Source organism: Stegodyphus dumicola, chromosome 2 (assembly GCF_044657685.1).
Source record: "Stegodyphus dumicola isolate Sdum_Otavi_A_Nest chromosome 2, ASM4465768v1".
NCBI lineage: Eukaryota > Metazoa > Arthropoda > Arachnida > Araneae > Eresidae > Stegodyphus > Stegodyphus dumicola.
The window spans coordinates 119725645-119746132 of record NC_140769.1 but is presented as its reverse complement, the minus strand read 5'-3'; the positions used below and the strand labels follow the sequence as shown (position 1 = coordinate 119746132).

General features: G+C 32.2%; 1 protein-coding gene across 2 annotated transcripts in view; it reads left to right on the top strand.

Annotated features, from left to right (window-relative positions):
- LOC118205479 (ubiquilin-1-like) overlaps positions 1-20488 on the top strand; it is a 96720-nt gene that overhangs the window by 27383 nt on the left and 48849 nt on the right. For both annotated transcript variants that reach the window (XM_085811098.1, XM_085811097.1), the window contains 2 exons: positions 2611-2739; positions 14654-14777. In XM_085811098.1, the coding sequence (XP_085667224.1) occupies positions 2611-2739; positions 14654-14777 (253 nt within the window). The remainder of the gene's footprint in view (positions 1-2610; positions 2740-14653; positions 14778-20488) is intronic.

Below are 20488 nucleotides of genomic sequence, written 5' to 3'. Positions count from 1 at the left end.
ATAAAAAACCAAGGCTGGTGTTAGAGCATGGGGTAAGCATGGGCTGGTGCTAGAGCAAGCAGTAAAATTTTGCATACACAAGTCTAAAGTCTAGGCTGTCTCTGTAAAGAACAGGATGTAGAAGTCTTTTTGGTTAATCTTTGGATTATGGTAACTTGGCGACCAACCCTGCTACAGCAACCTGCTAGTTTTATTTTGGACGCCATTTTGTTTTTACGAAGTAAAGGCATTTTTTTTTTTTTTTACTCAACATTTTTTCCAACAATCTGCTAGCCAAATTACTCTTATATTAGAACTTTTATGGAACAAAAATGCTTAATCATGACGAAGATTAGGTGCAAAATTCGGAGATAGCGCAGAATCGCAAACTGCTTGCCGCGTTTTTAAAAATTGCACATACACGGTATCATCCATGTACACGTCGACCTATTTTCACTTAAAAAAACATCCCAGAATTGCACAAAAATGGCATTGCGCACACTCTTGACTTTATCCATGTACACTGCTAAAGTGCTAGCTAGTAACCTTTATCGCCTTACCAAAATGCCGCCAAACTACCTGTTACCATATTCCAAAGATTAGCCATCTTTTTCAAAAAATATTTAACTTGGGATAAATGACATTTTATTGTGTTAAAGAAATTTTTTTTGTGTGTTATTTTCAATGAAAGCAACTCCTTAACAGTAAAATCATTTATCTTGCACCTTTTGTATTCATTGATAAAATATCAATAATAATTGATCTCTTGATGTTTCGTGAACATACTGTTCTGGTTTTAGAGACATAAAAAGAGTAATTTTTTAAACACATTCCTAAAACAATGGGTAGATCATAGAACATACTGGAAAATGGACAAAGAAGAAATAGTACTGCAAATTGTTGAAAACATTTCTTTTGTTGTAAATCAAGATGCTGAGTGATAATCCATGGAAATGTAGTGAAGTAGAACCTTTAAGAAATATTTTTATGTAAATTATTATAGAAAAGTTTTTTTATAAAAGTCTGTGAACAACCATTATCACGCTGATTCCAGTAAATATGTGAATAAATATATTTCAAATGTTTTATGTTAAATTTGTGCAGAGGATTTGTCTAATTTAAAGCATGGAGATCTATTTTGATTTTTGCATCTATTATGAATGAGAAAGATCTGTTGTGAGAGAAGCATGTTTATACCTCACTGTTGGAAGAGATCATGGAAACTTTAAGGCATGTGTAAATTTTGCAGTAGTTGCATTTGGCTGATAGAGATTGTTAACATATTCATTGTAGAAGGTATGTATGAAGTGGTATTATTTGAGACAGTATAATTCATAATGTAATGCAGCTAAAGTTCAACCACCATGCAGGACAGTGTTATATTTTGACCAAAGAAGCTTGAATTTCTGTTATTAGAAATAGAACCCTGTCTTACAGCTGCTTTATGTGCAAGATTTCTCATTCTCTGACCCTCCTGCTTACTCTAACCAAAATGATTTTTGTGGGTTGAAATGTTTACCCCTTAACTGCTACAGGCGTATACATACACCCTTCCAAACTAATATCATTTGCTGTGCACTGCTACCCATAAAGTTATTCGCAACGTTTTTTAATGAAGCACCACAATGACCTTGACAAAGTATGCGAAGGAGGATACTATTTCAGAGAAATGTGGGGTCAAATTGGAGAGAGGGGTGTATCTAAAGCGGTGAAAGTAATGACTGTGCAGTATTGGCTGGTGTTTTTTGAGTAAAACTTATTTTTTTTAATTCTGTGTGCTCCCTCTTTTTTTTTTTTTTTTTTTTTTTTTAGTAAGTTCCAGGAATAAAGAAAGATATAATGGATTTTTTAAACCCATTTATCTTTTTGATTTTTTTTTTTTTTTTTTTTTTTTTTTTTTTATGAACTGCTCCTGTTTTATATTGTTACTGAAACTAACCGTTTTGTAGACGACAACAAACACCTTGCAAATGAAAAATCAAGAACAAAATCGTGGCATTCTACCAGTTCAGAAGAAATATATGTTTTTTTAGGTATACTGATTTCACAAGGTATAATACTGAAACCTGATATTACACTTTACTGGTCTAAAAATGACTTGATCGAAACTCCATTTTAGGGATCTTTTTTATTATAAAAACATTTTTATTATACTTACATCTTTTTATTACATTTTACTCAAAACATTAAATTTTGTGCATTCATTTTTTTCTTTTATTCTTTATTTTGTGAAAGTAAAACTTGCACTTATTTTCCCCCTAATACATTGTATAACTATGCGCGCCTCTGTGAAAAACCGTGCCACTGGGAAATGAATCTTGTACATTTTCTGTGACAGTTAAGGGGTTAAACAATTCAAGTTATCCAAAACAACACAGCTGTCAATCTGTGACAGATGCCAAAGTGATGTTCTACTAATGCATCCAGGAATATCAGAAGTGCTGGAGCAAGTTTGTTTTCTGTAGAATATTTCAGATGTGCTTAGGTAATAATGTTTTATATTTCAAATGGAACTGCCGACAAGCATAAGCATTAACTTTATGAACATATAAATATGTAGCAATATTTTCTTTTTACAGTGCCTTTGAATGAATGTTATTAATTTTAAAAGTATTTTTTCATGTTTTTCAGAGGAATCCTGAAATTAACCACATTTTCAATAATCCTGATCTTTTGAGGCATACAATGGAAATCATGCGAAATCCTGCTATGTTACAAGAAGTTATGAGGAATCAAGACAGGGCACTTAGCAATATAGAAGTAAGAAAATGATTTCAATACTCTTAGAATTCTTGCTTTTATTATTTTGTAATGGAATAAGTGCTGGTTGCAATCAAATTTGTTATATTTTACTTATGCTTGCTTAATGCATTGTGCTTAATTTTTAACTTGGAAGTATGAACATGTACACTATGATTCTTTCTCAGTTACTAAAATATATTGCTAACTTACATGTTTTGCAGATAGGTTTTCAATTTTTTCTGAAAATTTAGATATGTAAGATATATAAACCAAAGGGCCATTACATTGTGAGCACCCTGTTAATGATATTTAGAACCACCTTTAGCCCTCAAAACTGCCAGCACCTACCATGGCATAGTCTGATGTGTCTAGTACCAAATGCTCACCAACTGGTCCTGCACAATGCGAGGGGGAGTAGCGTGGCAGCACGAATTTGGTTTTCCAGGTGGGACAACAAATGCTCTATTGGATTATGTCAGATAAATTTGGAGGCCAAGACGTGACTTGAAAGTCACTGGGATGTCTCTCGAACCCCTCCCTGATGATTCAGCCCTTATGACATGGTGCATTATCCTGTTGGTAAATACCATCCCCCACTGGAAATACTGTTGTCATGAATGGGGGAATCTGGTCTGCAATGATGTTCACGTAGTGCACAGACGTCAGCAATTGTTCTATGGGAATTGTGGGTCCTAATGCGTTCCATGAAAACATTGTCCACACTGTAATACCCCGCCACCAGCTTGTCTCCGTCCAACTGTGCATCTGGGAGTTTATTGCTATTTTAAATGCCATTAAAGGGCTTTTAGCCATTGGAATGACTAGTGCAAGTTTTAAAGGCTGTATTTGTCAGTTAATTTCTTGTTTCTTGTAATAGAGTATGAAGTCTTATTTATTTAAGTTTTTAATGCTGTATCTGTACATTGTACTTGTTGCTTATGTTAACTTAATAAGGAATTGCCAGGGATTATCGAACTAAATATAAAACACCATCTGCTTCTTTAAAATTCTTCCAAAATGATTGGTGCAGCTTTTGAAAGATTTTTGTCAATTTTTTTGATTTACAAGAGCCAGTCTTTCATAGCTGACAGGAAAATATGAAAATACATGTACCTCTATGTCTTTTTGAGAGAATCATTTTCATTGCTACAGGATCCCAAGTAGCAAAAAGTGTCCTCATTAGGGCTGTGGAGTCGGGCAGGGTTTGGAGGAGTCGGACTTGGAGTTGCTAAAAACACGTTGACTCTGACCCCAGTTTTTGTTGGACAGTTTGAATTTGAAATGAAATTAAAATAATTGAAAAAATTAATGGCAACCTGAGTTATTATTTTTATTTATGGATTGTGTACATTAAAAATAGTTATTTTCTATTTTATTGACATTTTAATAAATATAAAGGAGGATGGATGTGATATTTGCCATTAGTGATTAAATTGATTCATTCAGTTACAAATCTCACTGGTAAGCAGCAATAGCAGCAAGAACTCCTAAAATTGATGACATTCTTAGGAAGCAAGCTGGGGCAATTATTGATCAAGCAATGCGATAAGGAAATACATATTTGATGATAGAGGTTTTTAGAATTAAGAATTTAGAAGATGCAGATAACCCTAATGTTTCACTAACCGAAAGACTGTGGAATGATCTTGCAAAATTGGAAATTCTTCTTTCTACACCGCATATAGCCACGAAAAAGCTGCAATCTGAATAATTGACAGGAGGCGAGAATGGAAGAAAGTGAAATTTGTTCTTTCTGAAATGGAGGGTTTATTGCAGAAGGAATCATTTCTTCAATAAAGAAAAGAGAAACTAGTTTGCTAGACAATGTGATCTTGCTGGGTTCAATATATGAAGATCTGAAATACTGAATTTTCTTGGATGACAACCAAATTAAAAAGGCAAAGAAAGCCATCTATGAACTTTCATTAAGAACGAATTTTTCTCAGAACAATTGGAGAATTCGAATCAGGACAGTCAAAATGCAGACATTGCAATTAAGTCTCTATCATCCTCTTCCAGAGATGAATTAGATTTTGAGAAATATTTTTGGGTAATATTAAAAAGGCTAAGGCAAAGCGAATGAAAATAAAGAACAAAGAGCCTTTCAATATAAAAATGAAGAAATACAAACAAGATTTCTGCACGGCCTTTGAAGAAATAGAGAAATATGATTGTGCTTGCAAGACACGTCTTTTAAAACTTATAAAAATCTATCCTGAAAAGTTAGAAGAAGTAGCCCTAATAGAAACAGCTCTTCCTCCTACTCACATTAGTGTGGAAAGACTCTTCTCAGCTCTGAAGTTTTATCAAATTGGATCTATGGCCCTCCAACAAAGAATATATTGCCAAAGCTTTACTGTTTCCAGGGTTCGTACGGTCCTTAAAAGTCCTTAAATTTTTCAAAAATGATTTTTGGTCCTTAAAAGTCCTTAATTTTGGTCAAAATGAATAAACGGTCCTTAATTTTGCTCATTTGACATTTCTTATCATTTCTAATGATTGCCATTATAAGTGTGAAATGCGATTTCTCATGAATATGGAATTAAAATTACACGGCTCTTAACCAATCTGTTGGCGGATTTGCGTTGCAAACGATAAAAAAAAAAATTAGCTACCCTAGGATGAAAGTATCGGGTATCTGATTGGCTATTCACCCACTCTTTCAAAACAGGTGTTATCCATAAATTTATGCAGATTGTGATGAAAGCGTGAAGCCGGAAGTTCTTTAAAAGGCGAAAGTGATAATGAAGGTGCTCGAGGAAAAAAAAGGGGGGGATTCTGAAAGTATTTGTCAAAATTAGAACAATCCCAACCTGGAAGGCCACAACCCCTCCAACGCCAATAGGAACGAGATGCCTGGAAAGTGCATTTTCAATAAATCGTGGCTTCATCAAGCTGACTACAAAGACTGGATATTGATGGATGACAATCCTTATAAAGCTAAATGCGGCCTTTGTGGAACAAATTGAAATTTCTAGAATGGGAAAGTCAGCGCTGAAAATTCACATGAAAGCTAAGTTTCGTTTTATCATTTCAATTTGTTTTTACACGGTTTTGCTTACCTTAATTTCTGTGTTTGTTTGAATTAAGCCATAAATTAATTTTTGATCACATTCTACGGAGTTTATTCTCTTTTGCACATATATGTATGGGATATCGGGATTATGAGTTTTATTTCTGCAGAGGGTCTGTTATCGATTTCGTGGGAAATCTATTGGCTCCATTTCGATTTTAGGTCGCCAAGGGCAAATTCGGTAATGCTAGCCGAAAAAAAGTGAAGTTCGGAAATACGTTTTGAAGCGTCAATAGACAATTAAGTATTTGGTTTAATCCTATGCACAAGGTATCCGTTGCATAAGGGATGTGGCAACTTTATGATGAAAACGGGACATACACGATGAGTAGTTAAACGGGTCATTTTGGTGTTGGCGATAATTTTCAAAATTGCACCAAGGCTGCACCGTATACTAGAATTTTATTAAGTATTTTTATAAAAGGAATACTGCTTTCAGAAGAATGTTATTGAATTTTGATATCGCATCATTTATTCAAATAGTTGGTCGATATAAAATTTCATTTTGATAATGATTGAAATTATCTTTTGTTATTAAGCTAATTTCACCTATTTATAACTAGAAATTAAAATAAAAGCTAAATCCTGAAGAAAAAGTCAGTGTTGAAATGATAAGGAAAAAATAAAAGAAACGGAAGATTAATAAATTAAAAGAAAATGACCGATAAGTGGAATGGTTGCTACACGGAAATACCCCCATATGCGGTCAGGTCGTAAATTTACAATCTCTTTTTTCAGGGGGAGAGCTGATAAGGAGGGGACAATCTTGCTTCAGATCTTTTGAAAATGTAGGGGTTGTTTAAACATCTAACTTCTCTACATTCAGTTTTATACAGAGGAAAATACAAATTGAATTCTTTGAATGAATGCAATTTTGTACAATGAAAATGTATTACTTGACGATAAACTGTAAGATAAATAACATCTTTTTTTAAAGCCATAGGTGTAGAAAGACAGATATTTGTTACACGAATGAATTTGTAGTAAATATTGAGTTTTTCATTTCGAATGCTATGTTCCATGTATGCGAAGTAACTGAGTATGTGAGATAATAGTCATAACCGAATGGCTTTCAACCTTTTCACTGCTAAGGACTGTTTCTCAATTACATTGTGGTCGTTGCTTTTTGGTTAATTTTCTAATGACATATAACCAATAATTGTTTTTATTTGAGACTTATGAATAAAATAACGCAAACTATACTGCAGAAAATTCTTAAGAATGAAGCTAAATAATACTGAAAAATACATTATTGATGCACTTTTGGGTTTTATATGTAGTAGTATTAACTACTACTATAATCCTTAAATGGAATCCTTAAATTATATATATATATCTATGTATAGGTATATATAAATGGAACCAAATATAGAACAAGGTATAAAATATCTTTATTATACAGTGTTCATTATCATACCTTTATTTATGTAATATCAATATAAATAGTTAGTTAAGTTTTGTACATGTATAATTTATTTTTATATTTTGTATTTTTTGTGTTAGATTCAGTATTGTATACGTATCTGAAGTTTAATTTTACTTGTTCTCTTTCTGGGTTACGACTTTAAGTGAGAAAGAATTGTTAGGGCCGTCATAGGGATTACATTATATACAATCAGTTAGGATTCGACTTTTCCTTTCTTTTAATCATTATATATATTTAAATACTACTTGATAAGTATACATAAAATATAGCAGTTTTTTTAAGCTACTTATTTATATATCTATTGTTTGGTCTTGTTTGTTTGATTATAGCAAAGCATTCGACGGTTATTTGCCTAAGGGTAAGGGTGCCTCGTGGAGAACTTTCGAAGCAAAAGTGACTCTTATGCACGTTACACGTGGGGAAAACCTTGAAAACGCCAATACAGCCATCCCCGTCGATCCGGATTCGAACCCCGGATCGACCTGCCAGAGTTCAACGACTTTACATCTCAGCCGCTAGTGAGCCACACACACACCCAAACATATACATTAAATAGTATTTGCATGTCGTTTATAAACTATAATTGAGTGCAATTTAATCATAAAGAGTTAGAAAATATTTTACGGAATTACTTCACTTCGTAGACTTTTTAAGCTTCACCATATTTCTTAAAGAGAATCTCAATGCTAGTTTCATTTCCAAGCTGTTTATGTACCTTATTTTTCATGCTTTGAATTATATTTAGAAAATTATTTCACTTAATTATAGCTGAAAATGCAGTTTTTTTATTGAAGAATTTAAGGGTAAGAAGAGAGTTATGCCCTTTTCTAATTATTCTTGAAGCATTTAAATTTTTTTAAAAAAAGCGCACATTAATATGGATCACAGAACTAAAGTGCTCGATACAGGACAGATTAATTAGCTACTAAATTTTGATTTTCATTGAGTAAAAATGAATTCATCTGCATTCTATAAGAAAGTAAATATTCAAAAAATGTTTTTTTTTTTTCCCTATTCTCGCAATCATAATATTTTTCTTAAATATTCAACTAATTCATATTCAAATATTCCAATCCATTACAATTAGTAATAAATCGATACAGTAAATAAATAATTAAAACAAATTAAATGGAATTTTAATTGATTCTAATTACCATTTTCCCTCTGATAAACCCCTCTTTAGAGTTTAATAGCAGTCGATCAGCTTTTGTTGGGGTTCATTTTTCTTTATGGGTATGCTTACGTTATATATGTATGTATTATGCATTGCTCATACTCATCAATTGCAGCTTTTAATATCTTTTGGAAAAAAATCAATATGAGAATCCAGAAAATGATTCTTAGTGACGCTAAAACTATTATTACTAGGCAAATATTCAAAAATAACTAAAGCAGAAAATCTGGTACTATTCGGTTTCGAGGACCGTAAAATACCACCAAACTGTTGTTGATGCCAATGCTGCCAAAAATAATTGCAGCAACCCTAATAATCGCCGCAAGAAAGGAAGTACTATAATAGTAAATGACTATTTAAGATTGATGTTTTAATTTAGATGAAAGGTTAATTTCATATAATACTTTTTATTATTATAATTTATACGAAAAAGGCTAAACATGACTGAATGGAAGCATAAGAGTAAATAACTATTTCAGATCATTATTATAATTTATATAAAAATTGCTAAACATAACTGAATGGATGCCTGCATCGCTATTTCGCTACCAACTTATCGCTAAAGCATAATTTCATCTCGTTGGTTGTTCAAAAGTAATTTTCTATAATGAATGATGCCTTTCTTTTGAAAATATTCTTAGTAAAGTGCAGAATCGCTCACTTATTTGTTTGCCGCTTTTTACAAGGGTAAAAACAATTAGATTTTTGTCAATTTTCTTTTTACTTTTTAAGTGAAAATAGGTCGATGTGTACATAGATAAAGTCAAGGGTGTGTGCAGTGCCATTTTTGTGCAATTCTAGGATTTTTTTAAAGTAAAAATAGGTCGATGTGCATATGGATACCGAGTATTTGCAATTCTTAAAAACGTGTCAAGCAGTGGGTGATTCTGCACTTTACCCAAAATTCTATTGCCGACTTTTCATCATGGGCAATTCCAGCGATAAGGAGCATGCCTTGCGCCCTCCGATAAGTGTGGCAACCCTAGAGGAGAAGTTTCTTACGAGTAGCGAGCAGAGCGAAACAGGCCGACTGTCGGGGAGTGTGCGCGAAGTTCCGAAATAAAGCTTAATTTTTATTGTGCACTATGTCTTGTTAATATTTATATTAATGCAGTAAGAACATAATCTGTGATATGGAATGCGAGGATTGGTGGTTGTTTTGCTCTGCTCGCTACTCGTAAGAAACTTCTCCTCTAGGGTTGCCACACTTATCGGAGGGCGCAAGGCGCGCTCCTTATCGCTATCACCACAAATCCATAGGATATCAAAAAAGGATTTAAAATCAAAAAATAATTTAAAAATTAAACTAGTATTTCAATAGCATCTTAAGAAATATAGAACTATATAAACTTCCGCAATCTGAAATCAGCGCGTACGCTAGATTTGGCGCGCTGTTAAATGGGCACGTTTGCTAGATTTGGCGCTTTTGCGCGTACATTTTCGCTGCAATTTTTTTACGGCCCTCGAAACCGAATAGTACCGAAAATCTTTATAAATTTAATTTTACTGATCCAAATTGTTAGAATGATAAAAGTAAAGTTTATTTGGGATTCATTGCTGAGCAGTTAATGAATGATAAATGCCTCAAGAAGGACATTTCACAAGTTGCAAGTTTTGTACTGAAACAAGAAGGTCAACAATGTGTCTTAACAATGGTACAACACTCAATGGCTAAATATCCAATAAATTATTCTCTTATTCGAAATGCATCTTGTATAGACCCACAGTTGATGGCTAAAAGTCCAGAAAAAGCCCAGAACAAAATGAAAATAGTTCTAACGGTATTAACGCGGAATAAACGTGTTTTACAAGATAATTGTGATGAAATTCTGCTGCAGTTTGGAGAGATTCTAGACAAAGAAGTACTAGACAAACTAGACAAATTTACATGAATTTTCTACTTTTGATTCTCAAAATCTTTCTCTTGACACGTTTCTCACTTCTTATTTTCATGATTTTCACTATTCTAAAGTATGGAAAATAGTGAAAATGATTTTTATCTTGTCACATGGACAGGCCTTTGTGGAAAGGGGCTTCTCTGCAAATAAAGCAGTTGAAATTGAAAATTTAAGTGACTCATCATACATTTCTCAACGCACAGTATTTGATTACATAAAATTTTCTGGGGGTATTCTTAATATCGAAATTAATAAAGAAATAAGATCAGCAGCAGCTTCGATAGATGCTTTTAGCAGATGAAGCCGAGACCAGCAGGAACATTGATTTGTTTATCAAAACAAATGAACTTAGAAGAATAGTTAAAGAAAAGGAAATAGACATAAATAAATTAGATGTTAAAATATCTGAAAAAATTTCAGATTTTAAAAAAGCTTAAATGTTTTGTATCTTTTATTGCATAGTTTATTATTCTAGTATCTTTCAAAAAACCAAAGAAATAAATTGTATGTTTACAAATCTGTTATTTTAATGTGCAAAATATTTTTACATTGCAATTATAATAGTAGTTGACTGTGTTTAAATAAATATCAAATAAGTTAAATAATAATCATGTAAATATCTAAAATATCTGTGGCTGTTATTAGTGTGAAATACACTTATACAAATTTTTCAAGAAATTATGTTCTTAATTTAATGTTATCTACTTCATAACTTGTAGGGAGTTAGTTTAATTTTCAAAATTGTTTTATGTTAAGTGTTAGTTTAATTTTCAAAATTGTTTTATGTTAAATATTAAATTGAATTTAATAATAGTGCATAATACACACTTCTGTTAGTTTCTTAAATGGATAATTGCTTTATTCTATTCGTTTTTTTGTTTGTTTTGTTTGTTTGCTGATAGGTCCTTAATTTTTTCTTTGATGGTCCTTAAAAGTCCTTAATTTTCATGTAAGGAAATGTGTACGAACCCTGTGTTTCTTAGAAATAACTAATGCCAGTTCTTTTCATTTCATAATAAATGCTAATATAAATAATTTGCTATGCCATCTTTTTTTTTTTTTTTTTTTTTTTTTTTTTTACTGTAGCATCTATTACTTCTTTTATATTAAAAAATAAGCTGTAACCCATTTGTTTATGCTTACATATATATATATATATATATGAGAGAGTCTTTAAAATTCCAGGAGCCGGAGTCGGTCATTTTCCCTACAGACTCCACAGCCCTGCTCCTCATAATAGTGTGATTGCATAATCATCATATATTTAGTGATGATTTTTATCCTGTAGCCCTTGTTAATAAAATACCACATTTACTTGTATAAATACCCTTTTGGGGGAGGCTAATTTTATAATATGAGAAATAAGACTGAGAAATTGTGCAAATAATTTAATTTATAAAGAATGTGGTTACATTAAGATTACAACAGATTGAAAGTATTCATAGGTAAATCACCAGTAACTATCACTATATTTATTTATTTAAAAGAAACTTGCAAAAGAAATTCAATTACAAACTGCTTTTAACATTACAGTATATGATAAAATATCGGGTTTTAATGAAAGTTTCTCATCACAGCAAATATTGCATGTATAAACAATCCAAGTTGGCGTGTTTAATCATATTTCATAAAATATTTTTGGCATTTGAAAGAAGAAGACTTGCTTTAGAACACTGTCATGAAATCCGTAAAAAAAATATCGTTATCATTAAGTGCAAGGTGTCTGAAATGGAACTTTAACGTTACCAAATTAGAACCTTCATTTACTTCCATTTCTATTGCAAAAAGTAAGCTACAGAATGTCGCCAAATCATGTGTACAGCTTAAGGTACTAATGTTGTATCATACGATACTGTGTAGGTTTGGTACCGAAAGTTCTAAATCAAAGGCCATGACATTCGAGAAGCAGAGCACTCTGGCAAGCCTACTGATGTTGACGAGGCCCAGCCGGCCTGCGAGAACTTGTGGAAGAAGATCTGTATGTATGCAACCACTCAAAAGCTTGCGAGAGAGTTAGTGAAATGTCCATTAGTTGCGTTATGCATCACATAAACTTGATGTAGAAGTTCAATTGCTGGGTACTGCATGAGCTGACTCAAGCAGATAAGGACAGACGTGTTGGCCTGCAACTAATCTGCTCAAATAAATAGATATAGCTACTTATTACTATAAGTAATAAATAATAATAAACACAGTAATAAACACAATATAATATAATGTAATATAATAATAAACACAATAATAAACAATATAATATAATAATAAACACAATATAATATAATATAATAAACACAATATAATATAATATAATAAACACAATATAATATATATGATATAATAAGCACAATGACAAAATTCTGGATCGAATCATCACTTGTGATGAAAAATGGCTTTATTTCAACAGCAAAGGGGTCTGGCCTGCACCCGGTTAGCCCGCTGGCAGCGTCACAAAGTGCAAGTTGACTAACAAAAAGATCATGCTTTGTAATCTGGTGGGGTTGCCATGGTATTATCTACAAAGATTGTCTGGAAAAAGGGCAACTCTCAACAGCAAGCTGTACAGCAAGATGTTAGTCTGTGTTGATGCTGCTATCAAGGAAAATAGTCAGACTGAGTTCTGGTGCAAAAAGGTAATGTTCCATCAAGACATTGTGAGACCACATGTGTCTGTATTCACTGGTTGGACTCTGTACGGATGTGGATGCGATCTTTTGCCTCATCTACCATATAGCCCCGACATAGCTCCTTAGGATTTTTACCCTTTTTCACATCTGCAGCTATATTGTGCTGGTGCTATCGTCCATTTTGCATAGGACATCTGAACTGAGGTTGATCTGTTTTTGGACTTGTGGCCACCAAGTTTCTGAATGGAATGCTTTGAAAAACTACCAAAACGTTAGCAGAAAAATGATAGATTTGGGTGGCGATTACTACCCGTACTAAAAGAACTGCTTCATGTGGTTTTTTTTTTTTTTTTTTTTTTTTTTAGAAAAGAGAAGAAAAAGATTATTAAGAAGAATGTTTTTTGGTAGAGAACTTCCTTTACAACCAGGTATCTTCATTTGCACTTTCTTGTACTCGCCAGTGGCTGAGTGGAATTACTGAACTGTAGTAGTTCTGACCTTGGTTCAAATCCAGGTGAACGGGCTAGCTGCGTGGCTGTTTTCATGGTTTTTTTCCATATGTAATGTGTATATGAGCTAGTTTCCCTTAGAAAGACCTCCACAAAAATAAATATTCCTTCCCTTAGACCCCTTTTATTATGACCTTATTATGACCAAAAAGGTAATGTTCCATCAAGACAGTGTGAGACCACATGTGTCTGTATTCATTGGCTGGACTCTGTACGGATGTGGATGCGATCTTTTGCCTCATCTGCCATATAGCCCCGACATAGCTCCTTAGGATTTTTACCCTTTGTCACATCTGCAGCTATATTGTGCTGGTGCTATCGTCCATTTTGCACAGGACATCTGAACTGAGGTTGATCTGTTTTTGGACTTGTGGCCACCAAGTTTCTGAATGGAATGCTTTGAAAAACTACCAAAACGTTAGCAGAAAAGTGATAGATTTGGGTGGCCAATTACTACCCATACTAAAGGTACTGCTTCATGGTTTTTTTTTTTTTTTTTTAGAAAAGAGAAGAAAAAGATTATTAAGAAGAATGTTTTTTGGTAGAGAACTTCCGTTACAACCAGGTATCTTCATTTGCATTTTCTTGTACTCGCCAGTGGCTGAGTAGAATTACTGAACTGTAGTAGTTCTGACCTTGGTTCAAATTCTGGTGAACAGGCTAGCTGCGTGGCTGTTTTCATGTTTTTTTTCCATATGTAATCTGTATATATATGAGCTAGTTTCCCTTAGAAAGACCTCCACAAAAATAAACTTTCCTTTCCTTAGACCCCTTTTATTATGACCAAACCCAAGTGTGCTTTGCCATAATTACCAAATCAAACAACTTCCTTATAACTATTTTGGCCATGCAGAGCACTCTTAAAAGAACATTTTATTATTTTTAACATATTATCATTGTTAGCGAGTGGAAAGGAGAAGGCCAAGCATAATCTCTACATGTAGTCTCCAGGTATTTGTTATAGTAAGGTGAAAACAACCATTAGATGTATGAATCCATTTTAAAATTTAAGGGAACTTGCTTTCTGAATCGCTTGAAGAAGGGGAAAATTATGTGAATGTTTAAAAACGATTCAGAACTTTGTTTAAAACACTAGGGGAAGCACACGAGTAAATGTGGTATTTGTTTTTGAATACTTTATTAATTCTTGGCATTGTCAATGATATTCTTTTGTACAATTGCACATATAATTTTAGTATGGTTTAATTAACTATTTTATTTAATTCAGAGTGTTCCTGGTGGTTATAATGCTTTGAGACGCATGTATACAGAATTGCAAGAACCTATGTATAATGCAGCTCAGGAGCAGTTTGGGACAAATCCATTTGCATCTCTTGTAAGCGATTCTGGAGGTAATTATGTTTGATAACTCTTAAAATTCTAGTTTGAGAATATGGGCCATTAAAAAGCTAAATGACTAAATGGTTTTGAGTGTAGCTTGTTGTCAATCGGAACAAGCTGGCTGCATGGGATTTTTCCATGTATATTATAGTATAAATACAACCCAATTTTCATTTAGAAAGTTTATGTAAAGGCACCACTTCATAGGCAGTTAACCTTCAATTAGTAAATGCTCTGCCATTTAATTAATAAGTTATAATTAAAAAATTTTTAAGTGCTAGTAAATTTCTTTTGTCATATTTCGCTGTAAATAATTCTGCATATTCTGAGTTTGTACTGCCTCATTTTATTGATTGAGATCCGATAGATAGATATCTCAAATTTATATTGATTTCACTATAAATAGTTCTGTGTATTCCAGGTTTGTACTACTTCACTTTATTGATTGATATCTTGCCGATTTCAAATTTTTTCATGTATAGTATAAATACAACCCAATTTTCATTAAAAAACCTTATGTAACGGCATTGCTTCATAGGCAGTTAACCTTGAACTAGTAAATGTTTTGCCATTTACTTAATGAGCTATAATTAAATTATTTTTAAGTGATAATAAATTTCTTTTCTCATATTTCAATATAAATAAATCTGTATATTCTAAGTTTGCATTGCCTGTTTTATTACTTAAATTTATTTTTTCATCCCATGATTTCTGCACCATTTCAGTGCTTTCAAATAATAATGAAAAGAAGAAAAATTAATATTTTAAGGAATAAGGTAATGTGCACAAAATGGTCATGAAACTGTTTTTACTAAGTGAGTTTTGGCCAGTAATGGCAGTAAAAGAATAGTTTTGTGTAGTAAATAGTGAGCCAGTGCTTGCACTTATTTTATTTTTAGATACATAGTTAAAATATTTTACGAATGGAGACTATATTCATAGCTGCCAACTCTGTGTCCAATTTTTCATTGAATCTTCTGATAGATAATTGGATGTTCCAGAGTTTAATAAGGAAAATGATAATACACTCCAGATATTTCTAGAACTTTTTGTGAAGATTTAACCAATGTTGAATCAATTAACCTTCCTAGTGGCCGAGACCCTCAACTAAAATCTCTTCATCTCAAGTCTTGAAAAGAAACCAGATTCTACTATTTCTTCTGCTCATTCTGTATCCAGATTAAAGCTAAAAGTGGCAGACGTTTCGCTGTCTTTAGTTGCTTTCCCCCCACTCAAATGACCGTCGTTCAGCGGTACGTATTGACGTGTCCATGTCCTTTTGTCCAGCAGGCTCCCGTTATGGCAAGAAAGATTTAATTGAATGTATACCAGATTTTAGTGGTTATTGCCGTGTTGGCTGCGTAACTAAGCAGATTTTAAACAGCGTACGTACTTTATGAATATGTGTTTGAAATTGATATTGTTTTGAGTTTTTAGTTTTTTATTTGGAAAATTATTTACTTTTATTTCTCCGTGTTTTACTAAAATATTTCACAAAATCTGCATAAAAATTGTAGTCATTCCTCACGCAAAAATTTATAGAAAATTACGTTTTGATTCCACCATAACTTTGTACCATTACTCATTTGTATTACGTAGCAAGAAGAAAAATAGAACTAATAATTAGGCCCAGAAAAAAGATGCAGTCATCAAAATTTTCTACTCATCGCATTATACAAATAAAAACGTACACAATTTATGTACTAAATAAAATGCATTACGTTAGCCTATAGTTTGATAAACAACTAATTTTACTTATTTTATCTTTTAATTACTTCAATTTATATTTTAATCAATAATCTTTTCTGAATGACGTTAACAGGAATATTTTCCAACGACATTGATTTGAATTATTACTAAATCTATTTGAGATGAATTTGAATTTCAAAAATGTTTCTTTACATGGTAACTTTGAACGTTGATCACAACGAATTTATATGATAGAATATTAAATTAAAAGCTTTCCTATACCATTCAGTTTTTACAAGTTCTGCATTTTTCTTTTTTTCCTACCAAAATCTTAACTTTAATTCTCAGCTTCCTATTCATCGTTATTATAAATACTTTTTTTAGATAAAAATAAAATATTCTTTGCTACATTAAGACCCTCAATGCCTTCCCCCCGTCGCTGGAGATATTTGCGGAAAGAAAACTGTGTCATGAAGTAGAGTGCAATGATAAAAGATCGTCTAAAGTGAAAAGCCGGCACATAAATGAACTCCTTTCAGATAAACTATATTACTATCTAGATTTTTGAATGATTTTATTTATTAAAAATTCCTTTTCCATATTAAAAGTTTATAATGATGATTTTAAATCGTGTACTGAAAAACGATAAATTACTTGAAATTTTTCTAAATTCATACATACGCACAGAAAACTTCCAAAATATCATTTTTTTTTCACTTTCTTTTATTAATGCTTTTAAGTATTTCTAACTTAAAATGAAAATTAAGACTAAAACTATCGTGCGAATAAACGTAGAACTGAGAAGAATTTTGCCTAATTTAGTGCACTGAAAAAATCTAAAATTCAGTTTTAAGATGCTGTATTTTCAAAGTTAAAATTGTTTTTAAACATTTTCCTAAAGAAGCGTCTTTTTTTTTGTTATAAGTTCTAGAAACACATTCTTGAACGGAAATATAGTTTCAGAATTAAATTAAAATGCCTTGAAATAAGTGTGTCTTGAATCGTGTTAGATAAAATTATATGACATTAAATAAGAAATTTTTTTTTCTCTGTACAGTGTTAAAGCTGATGCTTTCCCGTTTTTAAAGTTGTCGCTGCTACTCCTAGGCTCCAAGACATCCGTAAATAATTAGAGAAGAGGAATGTGTAGCTGACTTAGATAAATCATAGAGTGAATGTCAGTTCAGGTTTACTTCGCTGTTATTCGTCGGTTCTTGTATTAGGCATAAATTTCAAGAGTTAGAAGGGAAAGGTTCGGCGTTACCTTCACAGGTAGTTTGCAGGGATTTGTTTTTTTCAGTAAGATGAAAACAATCACGACGTGGACGAATCCAATTTAAAATTTAGAGGACTGTGTCCTCTGAACGCATTGAGGAAGGGGAAAGTTACAGGAATATTTTTTAATTTACGGAGCCTGCAGCTAAAACGATAGTGGGAAAAATACGTAAGGATATAATACACTATCAGTTTCTAGAGCAATCTTGAGCAGGCAAATTGCAGTAAATCTGTTTCGCTTCTGAAGAAGAAGGACTTATGCCAGTTCGCTCTTGAAATTGATAAATGTTTATTTAAAAATCTACGCGAATTTAAAGTTTACTTTTTTACAAATTTTAACTATTATATTGGCATGCTTCTCTTCTTACTAATTTGCTATATTGAAAATTCAAAAATATGATACTTGAAATCATGCTCTGTGTGGAAATTTACACATACATGCATATGTATATATATATAAAATCTTTAATATGCAAGTTTTATCAGAATGCATTGAAAAATAAAAAAATAATTCTTAAATTATCCCAACAGTTCTGATCATATGATACTAAAGTCAAAATCATACAACACTTTTCAAAGGATCCTTGTTCTCATTATTTTTAAACACTTATAATTAAAACACATATACTTTAATGTATATATTTTGAACTTTATGTAAGTTCTTTTATTTAATTTCGTTTCCTTACCCAGGATAGCTATAGCTTAAAATTTCAGTTCAACAAGAAAAGCGATTTTTCCACTGTATAGCATGAATGGGAGTTAATTTTCCTTAAAAGGTCCTCCATGAAGGCATCCCTTCCCTTAGGTATGTAGCCTTTGTGTGCATCAAATCCAATCAAGCGAACAATCAAGAATGAAAAAAAAATTTCTGTTTCGTTAAATCACGTGATCTGTGGAGTAGGGGCTCCACTTGTGGTCGAGAAGTAAACAGTTGTATACTGGTAGTTCGATCTAGGTTATTGCGCAGAAGAGCGGGTTGTTATTATATAGACCATTTTGTGGCTTTCTGCTTGTGTAATGTGAATACGACCTAGTTTCGCTGAGCAAGTCGTCCTCGAAAATATACCTTCCCTTAGGACAGCCGTCGTGTGCTTTGTCATATCCAAATACCCTGACCTGATAACCCACTAGCTACATTTTAAACCGAGGCGTCCAATGACGTTCTGAAAACTGAGTAATTAAAAAGATTTTTTAATACGTTTCATTTTGCATCTTTTAATTTCCTACACTTTTGTTCGATTTGTAATTTGAAGCACTTCCGTGTCTTTTTAAATCTAATAATGTGGTTAGAAACACAAAGAAAAATTTGAACCTTATGGACCCACACTGAATTTTCTGTCAGAATAAAAATACCAAATGGGAAAACTCGTATTCTGTGAAATATTGTACTAGCGTTGCAGAAACGACTCTGCAGAAGCAATTGAAATTAGCAAAGCAAATCAGAAATTTATTTCAAAATTTGACTCAGTCAAAAAAGTTCTTGACTTCATAATTCTTAACCTTCAGCTCTTAACTACACATTAGACAAATAATTTAATGGAATTCGATAAATATCCCTCAAAAAGGGAGGACTCTCGAACGATGTACTTTTCTAGCTTTCTTTTTGAGTAAGTAAAGAAGAAAACGAGAACTTTACTATGGAAATGATATATATAATGAATGGATATTTAATAATTGCAAATGCTCGATTGATTGAGCGAAAATTGCACACATGGAGTTCATGATTACCATGAATTTACTTGCAACGCTGAATGAGAATGATTACAAACAAAGTGAAACTCTTGATGTTTCCTGAACATTTTATAATATAACTAACATTGTACAGTTTTATATGCAGAACCTGAAGTACTGTTCTGTTACATAGAATTATTCTTGGTGGCAAGTATTGTATGATTATTTCCACCATACGTAAATTTCATTCTCATTGTGCATAAATTTATATCTGCAATTCTATTCAACATTTAATTTAAAAACTGGAAAGAGTATCTAAAGTATGGTCATCAGAATGCAACAGAATATTATAAATGTAGTTTCATGATAGTAATTTATTTCAAAAACCAAAATCTGCTTTTGGTATTTCGTATTAATCATAGCAACAATCAAAAATGTTTTGAAATGCTTTTAGAAATTTAACGCTTTTGGAATAAGATAGCTCAAATATTTTTTATCCATTTTTAGTGTAGACTATACCTATTTCCAAAATCAATTAAAATCTTTATTCATCTACTTTTTAAAATTTTTATGTTTTGAATGCGCACTCATTGTTCAGTGGATAATACTATTAATGGATGGACAACAAGAGGTCATCCGAAACTCTAAAACGAACGACGTAAAAATTTTAAAATATGCCATTATACGAATGATTGATATTTTATCGTAAATTATTATTCAGTGATTTAAGAAAATAAAAATTTTAATATGATTAAATTTGATTGAAATTGAACTAAGGATTTACATCTTCTGTATTACACACTTTTAGACAACAGATAGGAAATACAAAATATCAGAATTTTTCTTTAATGTGAAAGCTTAGAAAATCCTTCAAAAGGAAAAAAAAGGGGACCAAAACGTTACAATTATTGCAACCTAATTTAGATGAAGGGGACAACTTCTCCAGCAACGCGGGAAATTTTATTACCCTCAGTCACAATGAAATAGACAGAATTTCAACCTACTGCAGGGTTGTCCCTGCCTTTTCTTCTGTCCCCCCCCCCCTGCCGCGTTCAAGCAATTTTGACTTGGCCCTGTATCCAAAAGG